The sequence below is a fragment of the Doryrhamphus excisus genome, chromosome 17, assembly GCF_030265055.1.
Source record: "Doryrhamphus excisus isolate RoL2022-K1 chromosome 17, RoL_Dexc_1.0, whole genome shotgun sequence".
NCBI classification, from domain to species: domain Eukaryota; kingdom Metazoa; phylum Chordata; class Actinopteri; order Syngnathiformes; family Syngnathidae; genus Doryrhamphus; species Doryrhamphus excisus.
In genome coordinates, this window is record NC_080482.1 from 12,786,409 (window position 1) to 12,802,080 (window position 15,672).

The 15,672-nt window shown below is 42.7% G+C and overlaps 1 protein-coding gene across 2 annotated transcripts in view; it reads right to left on the reverse strand.

Moving 5' to 3' along the window:
• The window catches only part of LOC131105214 (raftlin-like), an 87,988-nt gene extending 72,571 nt beyond the window's left edge, over positions 1 to 15,417 (reverse strand). For both annotated transcript variants that reach the window (XM_058053101.1, XM_058053100.1), the window contains exons 1-2: positions 14,963 to 15,417; positions 2,087 to 2,270 (exon numbers count right to left, since the gene is read on the reverse strand). In XM_058053101.1, coding sequence (XP_057909084.1) covers positions 2,087 to 2,234 — 148 coding nt within the window. In that variant the 5' untranslated portion in view covers positions 2,235 to 2,270; positions 14,963 to 15,417. The remainder of the gene's footprint in view (positions 1 to 2,086; positions 2,271 to 14,962) is intronic.
• Between the last annotated feature and the right edge of the window lie 255 nt (positions 15,418 to 15,672).

Sequence of the window (15,672 nt, forward strand, 5' to 3'; positions counted from 1 at the left end):
GACAGAAGACAGAACAATAATGTACGGCGCTTATCTGGTCAGGTATTAATTATTTCGTGCATAAAACGGTGAGGATTTATGTGCACACCTCACAGCCGTGCAAGAGGCCACCTGGGATGATTCTCTGCTTTAATTAAGACCACCAGCAGAAAAGGAAGCTCACAGCACTACATGAACTACAAGGTCATTGTTGTTCCAGGAAGGGAGAAATCTGCTGATGCAGTGAACTCGCTCAGCCACCGGGGCGGCGCCGCCTGGCAGACTGTGATCTCGCAGACATACGCTCCCTGAGGAATGGACGTTATCTCCCTCCAACACACACACACTGACAGTGATGGACAGAGCGAGGGCAAAGTGTATTAGGAAGCGCACACACCAGGCCCCGCCCACATGTCAGGTCCCATACCAGCCAGGAAGGAGATGATGGCGGTCCTCGACTCTTTCATCCATCCAGCGCTGTCAGCCCGACACGCTAATGGAGACTAATCAACTGCCAGGGCCAACACAATGTGCACTACATCTCCCAGCTTCCCGGACCACCGGCACCACCCCGCCCCCCGGCTAACCTCCCATCATCTTTTCACGTATGAGTAATTGGATGAAATAACTAAATGTATACTTATGGACCACTTTGTGAGGAACAACTGCACAATGAAAACTGCCTTTACAAAGACAATAGTCTATACTGAAATGTAAACCCTTTAAAAGCCCTACTGTTGTGTGTGTATAGCATTAATGCTAATGAGCTGTGCAACACTGTGCATCTCTAGAAGCACTCTTGTGCACTTTATCCACTTTTGACATACACTCGGGTTTGATTCCCCGCTCGGGCATCTCTGTGGAGTTTGCATGTTCTCCCCGTGCATGCGTGGGTTTTCTCCGGGTACTCCGGTTTCCTCCCACATTCCAAAAACATGCTAGTGAAGCGCCGAAGAACTGGAGTCTGAGGCGGAGTGTCGAATTTGGGAGAAAACTTTATTTTTCTTACAAACATTAACTTGCACTCTTTGCTACGTAAGACATGAAAGCCCCGTCTCTCAACCACAGCAGGAAGCGAGCGGAAAACCCCCGTCCCTTGCGCCAACCCCTCCGGGTGGCAACCCCTCCCCTATCGATCGTTCCAGGGTGAATTATGTCCCGGTAACCTACCACTACACTAGGTTAATTGGTGGCTCCAAATTGTCCATAGGTATGAATGTGAGTGTGAATGGTTGTTTGTCTATATGTGCCCTGTGATTGGCTGGCCACCAGTCCTGCCATGTGTGTTCAGATCAGAGTGAAGTTATAAAAGAGTGTGAGGCTCTGTGCGACTTTGTGAGGATGTTCCACTGTGTGTATGACGTTTGATCCAAGGTGTGCTTGCTCTAGTACGCATGCGTTAATTACACATACAAATTTTAATGTCATTAATTAACTAAATGAGTTACCGCAGTTAACGTGCTGTTTTTGACAGCCCTACAAAATATCAAAGTGGCGCTTACATCCTTTCATTTTTCAGAAAGTGGCCCTCGGTGGAAAAGGTTTGGACGACCTTCTGTAGACACACGTATTACTTTTTCATTATAGGGGGACCTTGAAACAGCATCCTGCCAAGTTAACTGATCACCAGTCTGAGGTCACCAGCCCTGACCAATCGCAGCGACTAGCTTCAGCAAAACAGTCAAACGTGTGACCTTGAAAACTGACAGAGCATGTTTTCCTACCCAGCAGGCCACTTGCCGCTCATCATACATAATTAATGGATGTTTGGAAAGTTGTGTATTATTTACTCAGAAAGAAAGACAGACAGCTGTTCATGAATTGGGAGCGTGTGCTAATTTAGCAAATGTTGATGTTAAACTGCAACATGTCATGCGCTTCTCCCGTAACTGAAGTCGTAATGTCTCTCTGTGGTAAAATATTGCTTTTAGATTGTGTGTGTGTGTGTGTGTGTGTGTGTGTGTGTGTGTGAGATGCACCATATGCACAGCTTTACATCACGAAGAGGCCAATGAGTTGACAGTTTAACAACCACAGCTAAACAGGTTCAGAGGGCAGTATTGTTCTCTCAGCAACATGCATGTTGTTATTTAAAATCTTATCTTACCGTCTTTGCCAATCAGGAAGTCCAGGTAGCGGTATGTGTAGGCAACGCCTACTTTGGTCTCTACCTGTGGTCTCTTCAGAGTGGAGTAGATCTTCCCTGGACTCTTCTCCTCCGACGTGGGCTTCATTTTGCGCAATCCGCAGCCCATGACGCCACCTTCTGCCAGGCTCTGCTTCCACCGATCCTGGTGAGAAATTGGACAACTTCATTGACTGCCCAACACTGGCTTTTCATCACTCATAAATCAGCACCCAATACTTTTCACCATGTTGGTTCTTTGTGTCATTGTCAAGCGCAAACCATTTCTGCAAATCAAACTTGATCGTGAGTTGACTTTCACCTGAAGGAAATATCCTCGATCAAACTTCACCGGCAATACGATCAAAAATGAAATCCCAACAAACCTCATCGAGTCATACCTCTAATTAAAGCCCTTAATGAACTCTTTCTTCATCTGTAATTACTTTGTCACTGTCACCTTCAGTGATGACAAAAAGATCTGGAAAATCACATTTTACCTGAAAACATTGCAAATCAACACAAAACCTTTGATTTTATTCACATATGTTTGCCCCCATTACAAAATTACATTTTTTGGGGGGGAAATCCAACATTTATTTATTTTTTTTTTAAACTATCCAGGTCTGGCATGGAGCCCACACCCTCTGCCTTAAAAGGTAGCAGCTGTACCATTACACTACAGGTGGCCCCAGTCCATCTTCACAGACTAAACTGTTGTGATTTTCTCACGAGGCTTGAGGATGGTGGAAGGGAAACCAGGACCATTGGAGCAAATGATGAGGTGATTGAGATTAGCCAGCTTTGCCGCTTGAGCTCAAACACAACAACACATACTGCTTCCATCTAAATGCACCATCTTCAAAAGAATCTTTGAACATTTGTATTTTGTAGGGAACCTACCTCTACCATGGCTGCAGTAAAGTGTACTGAATATACAACAAGCACACCTGTTTTGTAACAGAACCGTTCCCCTTTGATGGTGGCAAGCATTGTAAAACATATTTACCGCAAGCACGCTCATTAATTTTAATATCTGGTTCAAAGACGCAGAGGCAAACATATGAATAAAGAAAGTACATTAAAATTACATTAACACTGTGTATTTTTGTAGGTCAAAATGACTTTTAAAAACAACAAGTATCACTCTGGTTGTTTAAATTATGATCAAGCACAAATGGCATTATCTTTCAGGCTAATATGCAATTTTGTGCATCATCTGGTTTCAAATAAGTGTAAGTATAAAGGACAAAGCATTAAAAAATGTACACGCAGAGAAATCAAACATTCACACACAAAAAAACAATAAGGAAGAAGCTGATTAGGCCTCTGTAAATAAATTAATAAAGGTGGTGTAAAGAGAAGTGATTTGTCATAACTTCTCTTCCTTGTTCCCATAGAGACTCAATGAAACGCAAACTAGCATGGACGAGAAGCGTCAATGTGAACGCTGCAATATTCCAAACTTCATGTCAGCCTAATGCTTCATCTCAGGATGATTCATATGCAGTCACATTATTGATGGATAAATACATGAATGGCTGGATGGATGGTTGAGTGGTTGAGCTAATGGATTCATAGATGGATGAATGGATAGAATCATTTTTGCATGGATATACCGATAGATGATATATATCAGATGGATGGATGGTTGGATGAATTATTGTATGGATGAATAAATTAATGGCTTGATGAATGAGCTACTACATTGGATGAACTGATAAACAGATAGATACATGGATAGATTATTGTATAAATGAATGGTTAGAGCAGGCCACACAGCTAAGGGATGTGCGTGTGCGAGTTTTCTCCAAGTACTCCGGTTTCCTCCGACATTCCAAAAACATGCTAGGTTAATTGGAGACACCAAATTGTCCATAGGTGTGAATGGTTGTTTGTCTATATGTGCCCTGTGATTGGCAGTCCAGGGTGTACCCCGCCTCTCGCTCGAAGACAGCTGGGATAGGCTCCAGCATGCCTGTGACCCTCGTGAGGATAAGTGGTATTGGGAATGAATGGATGAATGAATGAATGAAATAGTTAGATTCATGAATAGATGGCTGGATTATTGCATGGATGAATGATGGCTCCTGTCCAGAGTAGAACAAGGTCCGCCCCTCTCGATGAGTTTGGTTCCAGAACCCAAACTGTGCAACTGATGGATGTACTGACTGATTATTGCATGGATGAATAGATGAATGGCTGGATGATTATTTCATGGATGGTTTATTGGATGGCTGGGCTGATGGATGTACAGATTGATGAACGAATGAAGGGATGGACGATAAACTAATGGACGGTAATGGATGGATGAATAGATGAACAGATGGATGAATGGATAATTACATGGATGGATGGTTGAATGTATGAATGGATAGTGGGATTATTACATGGATTCATGATGGCTGGTTGAAGCCATGGACGGGTGATGGATGTACTGATGGATTGTTGCATGAATGAATGGATAGATTAGTGAATAATTGATGAACGAATGGATGGCTAGTAGGATTGATGGATTATTGAATTGTTGATGGATAGATGGGATTATTTTCTGAATAATGTAAACATGAATGTGTCAATGAATGAATGGATGGAAGAAAGATTACCACATGGATGAATTACTAGATGGATGAATGACAGTCGTACAGATGGATGATTAATGGATGTCGGTCACTCGTCCTTCACCGTTCACCTGCCCCAAATCCCTCCATGCTTCTGCGCTCTATTTAGGGAATATGGGGAGGACACAATGAGCCTGCCGCTGCTTCAGGGATGACAGGACAGGAAGTCTATCAGAGGCATGGGGGTGGGGAGGTCTGGGCAGTAGGAAGTGTGTGTATGTGTGTGTGGGGAGGGTTGAACGGGACACAAAAGAGGAAATGAGCAGACGGCGGCTTCATTAATGAGGTGAATGGCAAGAATGGAAAAGGTGAGAATCAATCAAGGGCGAAAGAAGAAATATTGGGCTGGCCAGCAGAGAAGGAGGAGGTGCTGGGGGCTGGGGGGGGGGGTTCCAACATGGCGAGGTGCCTGGAGAGCGTGAAATAAAGAGACCGCTGGAGAGTGACCAGGCGATCAGCAAACAATGACTTGGAAACAAGACGTGAAACCCTCTGTCGGCCTTCATGAACACGTCATATCTGTAAACAGGAAGTGTTGTGGCTAACGAAACTTGGCCAACGCTGCACTGCACTTGTGATTCGTCTCTCAACGAGCCTCGCTGCGACACCACCTTTCTCCTATACAATGCTGTCTTTTCATCTCATTTAGCTACTAACAAATAAACAAGGAACAGCTACCTTGGTTTCAGGTGGGCCCATGACCATCATTACATGGTATGCTAACAAGGTGGGACAAACGCTCCATCACACCAGATAGGACAGCTCTAGTCTGAGATACCACCCAAACAACCATCCGTGGCAGGCAGAGGCCCCACTCCATTGTATCCTAACAATCATGATTTGACACTACAAAAGAGCAAAACCATTCCTCTCTGGGCATGCCTCCTCCTTTACAGGACAAATACACTGGATCTTAGATATTACACCATATTCTCAGACTAGAGCTGTCCTATCTTGTCTGATGTAATGTTTGTCCCACCTAGTCGTTGCGCATGAACTGATGAAACATTTCCTAAGACAACCTGAACAGTCCAGTTGCAATCGATTCAGTGCCCTGACAATAGAATGAGATGATGGATGAATAAGAACATCCACAGGCACCCTGACTGTTATTACTCTGACAAATACACCACATGGTGGCACTGCTATTCAACTTCCAAGTTTGACCCCCAGAGGTGAGAATTGAAACTTCTCCTATAGCTCAATGCACTCTACAAAACAACAACTGTAACTTTAGGCTGTTGAGCCAAATCACCATGAACTTTGATTCAAACTTTTAGGGACTGACAAACGTGTCAAATTTGGCCAGGATTGTTTGGAAAAACATGAACGGCATCAAGCAAAACATCTTTGGACGGACAGGGCCGGGAGTTAGCGACTAAATGTCAGGAAGTCATTGTAAACTAATGAAAAATATGGATTAAAGTAGCAACATGGTCACCAAACACTCATGTCATGTCATCTTGAAAGAGAACATGTGGTTGAAAACAACCAAAAGAACATAAACCAAGTTGACCAGACCAGAGAGAAAGTGATGAGAAACCAAAAGTGTTTGGAAAGGAGGCAAAAGCGTGGCATTGATGCTCTTTGAATGCTGAAATGTCTTGTCTTTCACAGCCACATAAGACTGGATTGAGTGTGAGGACACTTTGGGAGGTTTGGGAGAACACTAAGTTAAAAACAGGAAGAGGAACATTGGTTTCCCTTCTGCTGAATTAGCGACCATCCCCCCTGACGTTTTTTTAAGACTGTTTTTGTCCTGTTTGGAGGGCTGCTCTCAATATAACAACATATTTTTGTTTCAGGTTAAAATTACATGAGTTGATTTAATTGCCTTAATATTGACACTACCAATACCGAGGTATCAAATCTTATAATACCACATGGCACCTTTGTATCACATTATGACACATTTGTTCTTACAACATAACGTACACCCTGTGAACAGCTGGGTAGACTGTTAAGTTTCCTATAAATTGTTGTGGTTCTGAATGACGTATAAGTAAAACAATAAAACAATAAGCATATATTTTTTATGTAAAATAAGTAATTATGGTGTTTGATTTAGTGACTGGTACTTATAGGTTATCACATGGTTTGTCTGGTATCAGGCCAGGTATCATGCCCCCAAGTCTTAGTATGTGATACTGGCACGCGGGGGCATGATACTGGGCCCGATACCAGACAAACCATGTGATGATCTTATTATCACATACTATTTAATCATGAGCTTATTATCACATACTATTTAATCATGAGCTTATTATCACGTACTATTTAATCAAAAGAGCATTTTGTTTCCAGAAAATGTTCAGTTTATTACATGTATTATATCTAAACAGTGTAAACACAATGATTGCAAAAATATATCAACAATAATATTTTATCAACAGTCTTATCTTATCAATGTCTGACAATTAAAGTTCCATTAATCAAGTTTGGGTTTTGTGGTGACTGGAGAAGCACTAGGCACTAAGCACTTATGCGCTGTTCTCTGATTGGAGATCGGGTATCGGGCACGATACCAGAGCAGCGCACTCTGAGTGGACAGCTACGGGGGCTGATACTGGACATGGTTAAACTCTATATTTTATCAGTATCACTGCCCTGGGCTTTGACACAGTATCATTTCGGCCTTTTCCCGTATCATTCATGGGCGTTTTCTCGGGTACAGGGCCAATTAATACTGTAGTATGTGATAATTTAAACTATTGCTTTGTCAAAATATCAGCAAGTATCAGCATCGGTATCTGTTTTACTTGGTATGGTATCGGTAAGAAATCATAGGGTATCGCCCATTGCAAGTTCACTTTTTGACACTTTGCAGAATGAGGAAGTGTAAATTCAGGCTGAAAACAACGTCTGTGACCTTGTAGCAACACATACACTACCGTGCTTGTCAGTAACATTGTGTTCAAAGAGCTGTTAAGCATATGGGTCCTCAGGGAGTGAGTCATGTTGGTTTGGTGAATTGACGTGAAAAGGATGCTACAGAGTGTCGTGTCTGCAGAAGAAGAATGGAAGCTGAGGACTGATGAGGGAGGCAGGGCAGAGTAAATAATAACGTCTGATATTTGTAGACGATTCAAGGATCGGCATGGCAGCGAAGGTGAACCCTCCCTACGGTTTCAAGGCCCAGTCACTCGCATAGGCAGAGATGAAGGAAGCGATTACCATGGGAACAAGGCCCTCGCAGACTCAGAAGAATAATAGGCAGCAATCTTTCCCAGCCTCTCCCGCTTTCATTGTCACTTTCTCTTCTTCTGCTCTTCATATGGTCTCTCTTCAGGATCGCCGCCTTCCATCTCCTCCCCCCCGGCTGCCAGTCTCTCCTCTCGCATGTGTTTGATTGGTGATGCATAATCCATCCACGCTGGGATTTGTTCCGCCGTGGCTAAAACATGATCTCCCTCGTATGATTGCCCTCCAGCTGGACAGACTCAAAGTTCCGTTTGGAGACGAGGACTCCTGGCTAGTTCAGTGTGTGCTCCTTAACATTTTCTGATGTTGTCTTATTCTCTACAGTTGCTCCAAGTGGAGCGGATGCCAGCTGGTTCAGCTGTACAAATGTAAACCGCAATCCCCGACACCTGAACAGCAATTTTACAGTCCGGGCTTTTAGCTTAGCAGCGAGAGCTCTCGACTCTCGTGAAGCGTACATTGGTTTGAGCCTCACTCCAAACCTCACTCCCTGACACTTCGTGCTTCAGTCGTGCAGGACATCAGGTTGACATTCCAAGCTTCGAGCTCGACAGATAGCGCTCTTGACTCTCATTCGGCAGAACTTCCTTCCAATCACTCCAAACCTCGCACCATGATACCTTAAAAGTCACACTGGTTGTCAAGTTGACAGTCTGAGCTTTTAGCTTGATGGTTAGCGCTGTCGATTCTTATTCAGATGACCAAGGTTTAAGTCTCACTGCAAACCTCACTCCCTGACACCTCAAAGAGTCATGCTAGGCATCAAATTGATAGTCCGAGTTTTTAGCTCAATGGCTAGTGCTCTTGACTCTCGTTCAGTGGACCTTGGTCCTTGTCCTGGTCCCTTTTCCTTAATCTTGTCCTAACCACCGATTACAACACAAGTCAATGCTTTTTGTGTGAATATGAGAAGTGAAGCTGGTGGAGTCCTACTGCAATGCAGTGCAACAAACAGTAGGAAAAGCATGTACGCCAAATGTATTTCTATCGTGTATATCTTACATGTGAATTAAAAGTCTGTATTTTAATGAGTGCCTTATAATGTGTGAGCAGAGACTCGTGTGTCTTTTAATGTATGATGTCTGATCATGGACCATAGTATCATTTCAGTGAACGGAGTCTGATTAATGTGCACCTGTCAGAGTTGGGTGGCTTAAAAGAAAATAAAACAATTAAGCCCACATGTATTCATACCTTTGCAATATTAGAGCTGCAGCTGCATGTCTGTGAGATCAGAAAGGTTTTTCTTTCCTTCAGTCTCGTCTTCATTAATATGCACAAATTCTCAATTAGCCTCAGTACTTCATATTAACACAAGGACATCCTGGCTTGTGTACTTTCCTGGATACACAATCACACAATAATTGAACTTGCTCAGGCTATGAATAATTTCGGGCTTAAGTGCGTCTACTTGTTTGGGAATGTACATTCTTGCAAGTCCGCCTAACACATTCTAAAACAAAATAATCATACATTAATAATAATGGTGGAAAATATTAGCTTACGTATTTCATCAAACACTGGGTTGCTAAACAACAAATATATTTTGAATCCTGTCAAAAATAATCAAATGTGAGGTCTTGCAGATGAGCATTTTGAGCAGGGATATAATAATAATATTAATAATAATAATAATAATAAATAAGCTGCTCGGCAGAGGCTGTATCAAGGATGACACTGCTGTCGGGAAAAGTGCAGAACTCATCTAGCGACACGTCGCTCAGCAAGAGAAGTCTGACGGAGGAAAAATAAACGCTGCTACTTGACATGTGATCATCACCGACGCTCCTTTCCAAAATGTAGCAGTTTGTTTTCATCCATAGTAAATGAACACTCAGTGGTTACTAAAATGAAACATCCGTTCAGAGACAAGGAGAATAGGTGATAATAAACGCTTTTTTCCGTTTTTCGTTTTTTTTCCGTGCATATCTTTATTCGGATGCTTGTGTTTTGAGCTGTGACGGTTGGGCTGTCGGTGGCAGGGGCATTTTCTGATGAGTTAAAGCCAGACCAAGACAGAAGAAGTCTAGATTGCTTCTTTCTGTAAGTCAGTGCTTCTCCAGTCGTGTGGCCGGCCCCCTTGGGGGGACGCCGTGAACTGTCAGGGGGGACGTGAGAGGCTGGGAGTACTTTCAGTGTTACTGTAGACCTGCCAATGTACAAATGTATCATACTCAACATGCAGTTTGACTCTTGTATTCGCTTGTATGCTTCACAGTTCTCCATTTTGTTGCATTTCCCTGGTTTTAGTTTGAAGCTCAGTCTGTACAGTGCAGATAAATAAATAGATATTATCAGTTTCTCAATAGTATTTCAAATCAGGGGGGCGTGAAAACATGAAAACACCCCTAGGGGTGGCATGACAGAAAATAAATGAAAACTACTGCTGTAAGGGAAGAGTGTGCCTTTTCAGCGAGGGCCACATACCAAAAAATGAAAGGATGCAAAAGCCACTTTGATATTTTGTAAAACAACACATGGAGATATGCTAACAAGTCATATATATATATATATATATTTCAAGAAAAAGCTGCATTTTAGCTTTGTGATATAGGTGGAAAAACCTATTATTAGTATGAACTCTGCGCTCTTTTTTCTGGTACTGGATTTTATTTTTACTTTCCACATATTACAACTTTCTTCATGAATAACCTTTGTATATATTCTACTCTTTCAATCTTTTCTTTGTTAAAGTACAACTTTTATCTCTTAATAATTTGATTGTATTCTTGTAAAATTGCTGGTTTGATAATTTCAGTGTTTTTTTCCAAATATTTAAACTTTTTTCATAAATAATCTTCATAAATTTGCTTCTTGTGATAACATGACTTTATTCCCATATTTATTCTCATATTATTATAACTTTTTGCCAAACAATTTTTTCAAATATAACAACTTTATTTTGTTTTGCTTGTTTTTCAAAATGTATGGTGTCATAATATATAACTAATACTTCAAAACAAAAATATATTTTTTCATTAAAGTGGACCTATTATGCTCATTTTTCGTCCCTTTATATTGAGTTGTGGACTCCTGTAGAGCAGCTAAATACAATAACCAGCACAGAAAGCTTTCTAGTTCTTCCAGAATTTGCAACTATTCAGCTGTATTTCTTTGGATTTCGTGCGTCCCACGAAAACGGTCTGTTTTAAATTTATTCCACCCACGGCCCGCCTCCAAGCATGCCCACTCTGGTGTGGTTGGTCACACGTCTGTGTACAAAGAAGGACTTCCGGTTTGTGCCGCTAACTTTATGAGTTGATAAACTGTATAGGAGTTAATAATAAACTGCAATTTATCTGTTTAAAATGTCTGCTTTTAACATACACCCATACGTATGTGTTGGATCCCAAATCTGATCTGGAAGTAGAGACTGAACAGTATGAGGTTTCTCCAGAAAAGAGGTTACTTTCAATGGGAAGTAGCTTTAGCATTTTAGCATTAGGTTTTCTACAGCATAGGTAACGTGTAATGTGTTTTACGGGACTGCCAGTGTGTAAAAAATTTGGGTAGAGCCACTAATTGTTGTTATTAGCAACCCCGCTCCCTGTATGCACACTCTATAATGCTACACAGACAAGCACTTTTGCTCCATGACTTACACAAAATAAACACAGTTAGGACACAGATAAACTGTTACTTATTGCTTGCTGTTCTGACTCTTCCACACGACCAAGTAACGTTGTCAGGCTTTATCAAGTTTGTCGGCTAGTCCAGCTGCATACTGGCCCAGTGTGAAATGCCGTTGACAGATTAAAATCCATTTCTTTTGCTGGTAGGGAATCAGGAACTCCAACAACTTGTGCCTGATGGTGGCTTCTTTAGGGATTGTAAGCAAATGTGGCTTTCCCTTATAAGCCATTGGTAGCAACGTAAACAGAGAAGGAGAGCTTGGGGAAGGGCAGGGGAAGCAGAGCTTGGGGGAAGGTCGAGGGCTTATATGGCTTACAGCCACGCCCATATAGGAAGTCTGCGCCTCTGTGACATCACAGAAGGGCAGTTTGATATTATTAATAATAATAATAGTAGGTAAACCTACAATGTTGCGCCCGCAGGTGTCCCAACATTGACAGGGACATGTTATCAGATGTAAAATTAGTCCTGACATCAACCTCTCAATCACCTTTCATAAGAACTCGAGCCAGTAGATCCTTTCTGTCCAAACAAATGCACAAGTCCCCACAGACAATGATATGTCTTCTTTCAGAAGAGTTAACTGCATGTAAATCCCTATTGCTTAGAAATGGATTTAAAGTTTTTTCCACAGAAATATTCATTCTCGTCGTCTATTTGTGTCTTTTAAGTAATTTAAGAACAAGCAGAGCCAGCACATGCATAGCTGCACTGCTAGCAGGCTAGTTGATTTTTTTCATGCCGGACATTCCCATGAGGCTCTCTGGCGCCAATAACTAAGAACGTTACTCAATGTCCATTTTTGCCAGCTTTGACATTTTACCTATATGCCCATCATGACATAATGACACTTGGGTGCTGTTTTACTGGTGTTGTCTGCTTTAATTGCACCATGTTAGCTATGTGTGCACCCTATGTGTGCTGTGAAACACGATTAAGGTAATTGGCTGCTGTCAACCTCACTACGCTACTTGCTATGTAAAGACTGCAAATAGGAGGATCTCTAATTAAAAGGTGTTATTTTTAAATTCGGCATAAATAAACAACATGGTGTATGCAAAACAGAAGTGGAAATATTAGCAACAGGGGAACAGTACAGCTGTATAAGCACAGTCATAAATTATTACCACAAGGTGTGTCTCCAAGACGCTATCGTGCACTTTATCCACTTTTATACATACACCAGTGTTTCCCATACATGCATTTATTTGTAGTTGCCTGCCACAACCTGTTTGCCCTTGCTTATAAACACGGTGTATGTTGTACATTAAATAGAGCTGGCCCACCAAATGTTTTTTTGTTTTTAAAGCGACGAGAGATGAGAGGACCACAGAGCTGACCAATGTCTAGAACGTGTAATGACCACATTCCACTACCAATGTTGTGTCAAGTTTGTCTGCACTTAATAAATGCGGCGCCCTCACATCCAACCCCAACGGTGCCTATGACAAAGTGTGTCCAACAATGAGTGCTCCTCCTTGGGCAGGTGAGGTTGGAGGCAGCGCCCACACGCCACGTATGCCACGTACGGCTTCTCCTGAGCTCCACGGCACCAACAGTGCCTAGTTACCATTCTTTGAGTTTATACACATTAAGTCAGGGGTCTCCAGCCAGTAGCTCCTAAATACTTTATAAATAATTCAATTAGCTCTCCAAAGACTTTATTAACTACTATACCTACCAATTTAGAAAGTTTTGTTCACAGTAGTCAGGAAGTTGTTTGGGAGTGTGACCAATCACAGTGAAGTGGGCGTGCCCTCAAGGTGGGCAGTGGGTGGAATTAAAAAAAACACAGTTTTGGTGGGGAACACAAATCCAAGAATACAACTGGAATAGGTGCAGATTCTGTAAGATCCAGAAAGTTTTCAGTGCGTGTTATTGTGTGTAACTGCTCTGTAGGAGTCCACAACTCAGGGCAAATGGTCAAAAAATGAGCATAACTGGTTATCTTTAAGAGTTAAAAAAAAATCGCAATTGTGAGTGAATTAACTTGTCATATTATGTAGGCAAATTCAGCCATCATTTTAATAGAATAGAAATGAAAGTAATTTTTTTTTTTACATTAGGAGAAAAATAAAATGATTTAGTTGTTAGTTACGTTTTTTAAGTGATAAAATTATGGGAATGAAGTCAAAATATGCGAAAAAGAGAGTAAAACTGTATTAGAATAAAAAATTAAAAAATGGTGAGGAAAGATCAAAGAGTGAATTGGAAGCTTTTTCATCTATATCACAACTTGGAGATTTTTGCCAACTTCTTGGCATGTCTAGATGTGTTGCTTTTCAAACCAAACAAGTGGTTCCTTCCCTTGGTGGAAAAAGTTTGGACACACCTGAGGAAAGCGCTCTTCTGAACAAGTAAGGGGTGCTGTTGATGGTGGGCGGACCAAACAAATGAGGTCGATTTTTCTGACATTTGGTTCTCACAAAGACTCTGGGGACACATTTTACTGTTAGAACATCTTAAAAAGTCATGCCTGCATCATAGGCACCCCTAAAGAGAACTCCTGGTCTGTGGGGTGTGCCAGACGTGTCAGGAAGTCTTTCGACATCTGGACCTCAGAGGGGAAAAAACAACGGTGCATTTTTGTGCTTGTCATAACCATTAGTGCGGCAATTACTTCACCTTTGACCCCGTAACGGTTTCCTGTGGCTCAATGACAGCGTAGCACCGTGACGCACCCCCGCCCACCACACACAAACACACACACACAATCACTTCCACATTTTTCCCATGTGTGTATTGATGTATACATGCTTTCATACATTTGTGCCACACATCCATGTATATAGCTATGAAAATGTATGTTTGTGTGTGTATGTGTGAGACAGAGAGAGGGAGAGAGAGAGGCCAACACTGTAAAGTTAACAACAAAGCTCCACAAGCTGGAACTAATTATGTGCACTTTGAGCACTCTCACTCTCTCTCATGCACGCGCGCACACACACACTATCATGCCCCCTACTTCCTTCTCACTAAAGACATAGCCCCCCCCCCCCCCGCCCCCTTCTCCCCATCTTATTTTTCTGACATCCCTCAGCTTGTTTTTCCACCTTTAACCTCCATCACGCACACTGCCTCGTGCATGTAAACACGCAACGCATGCATGAGCACAAGTACGCGCGCACACACACACACACGTTTGATCCTGCCGGGGTGGGTGACGTGATCGTTGCACGTCTTGAATCGCAGTGATTGGATCCAGGTTCGACATTTTTGGCATTCCACCGCGAGACACCACTCGGTACCGTCCCGTCGAGTCACGTGACGCGCGCGGTGAGGAGAAGCGCGTGCACGTGCAGCAGCGAAACTAAAAAACAACTTGTCAACTTTGCAAAACCTTGGCGCGTAAAAGTAGTGCGTTTACGGAAGGGAATGTCCAAAAGCGCGTGCACGAACTTACCTGGATCAAAGTTGTGTGCGCTCAAGCGGAGGTAGCGTCACGCGGCGTGAAGCATCAGCGATGAAGGAAGGATGGAAGGACGTGAAGAAGGTTCGAAGGGCTCTCTCTCTTTCTCTCTCTCTCTTTCTCTCTCTCTCTCTCTCGCTCTCTCACTCACGCTGTCTGCCGTGATCGGAATCCTCCAGAACCAGGATGGGCCGGTCCAGCTCGGTGGTCATGCTCACACTTGGGGTGAGTGCGAGAGTGCGTGCGCGGATGTTCTGCTGGCTGCTCAAGGCAAGAACATCCTGTCACATTATTTACCTCCTTCCTTCCTCCTTTGCTTCATCCCTTCCCTTGTGACGTCCTATCTGGCTGCCTGTCAAGACGCGCGTTCACGTGGTGGTCTGGAGCAAAAGTGATGAGACTTGTGACCCGTCAGAGTCCACGTCTGCTCTGGTTCCAGCCGACTGGATGAGGAATCCATCTGAGCAGACGTGAGGGGAGGGGAGGGGAGGGGAAGAGGAGGAGGAGGAGAGGGAAATACCAGCCATGGAGGGAGGGGGCTGCATGTTTTGGGATGGACTAAAGAAAGACCTTTCATATGATAGATAGTGTATTCATATAATTCAATAAAGACACTAAACTGCACACAGTGAAAGCACTGCAATCACAAACGCTACAGGATAAAAGAAAATGCAAAAGAAAAATGGCTCAAATGGCCAAAACAC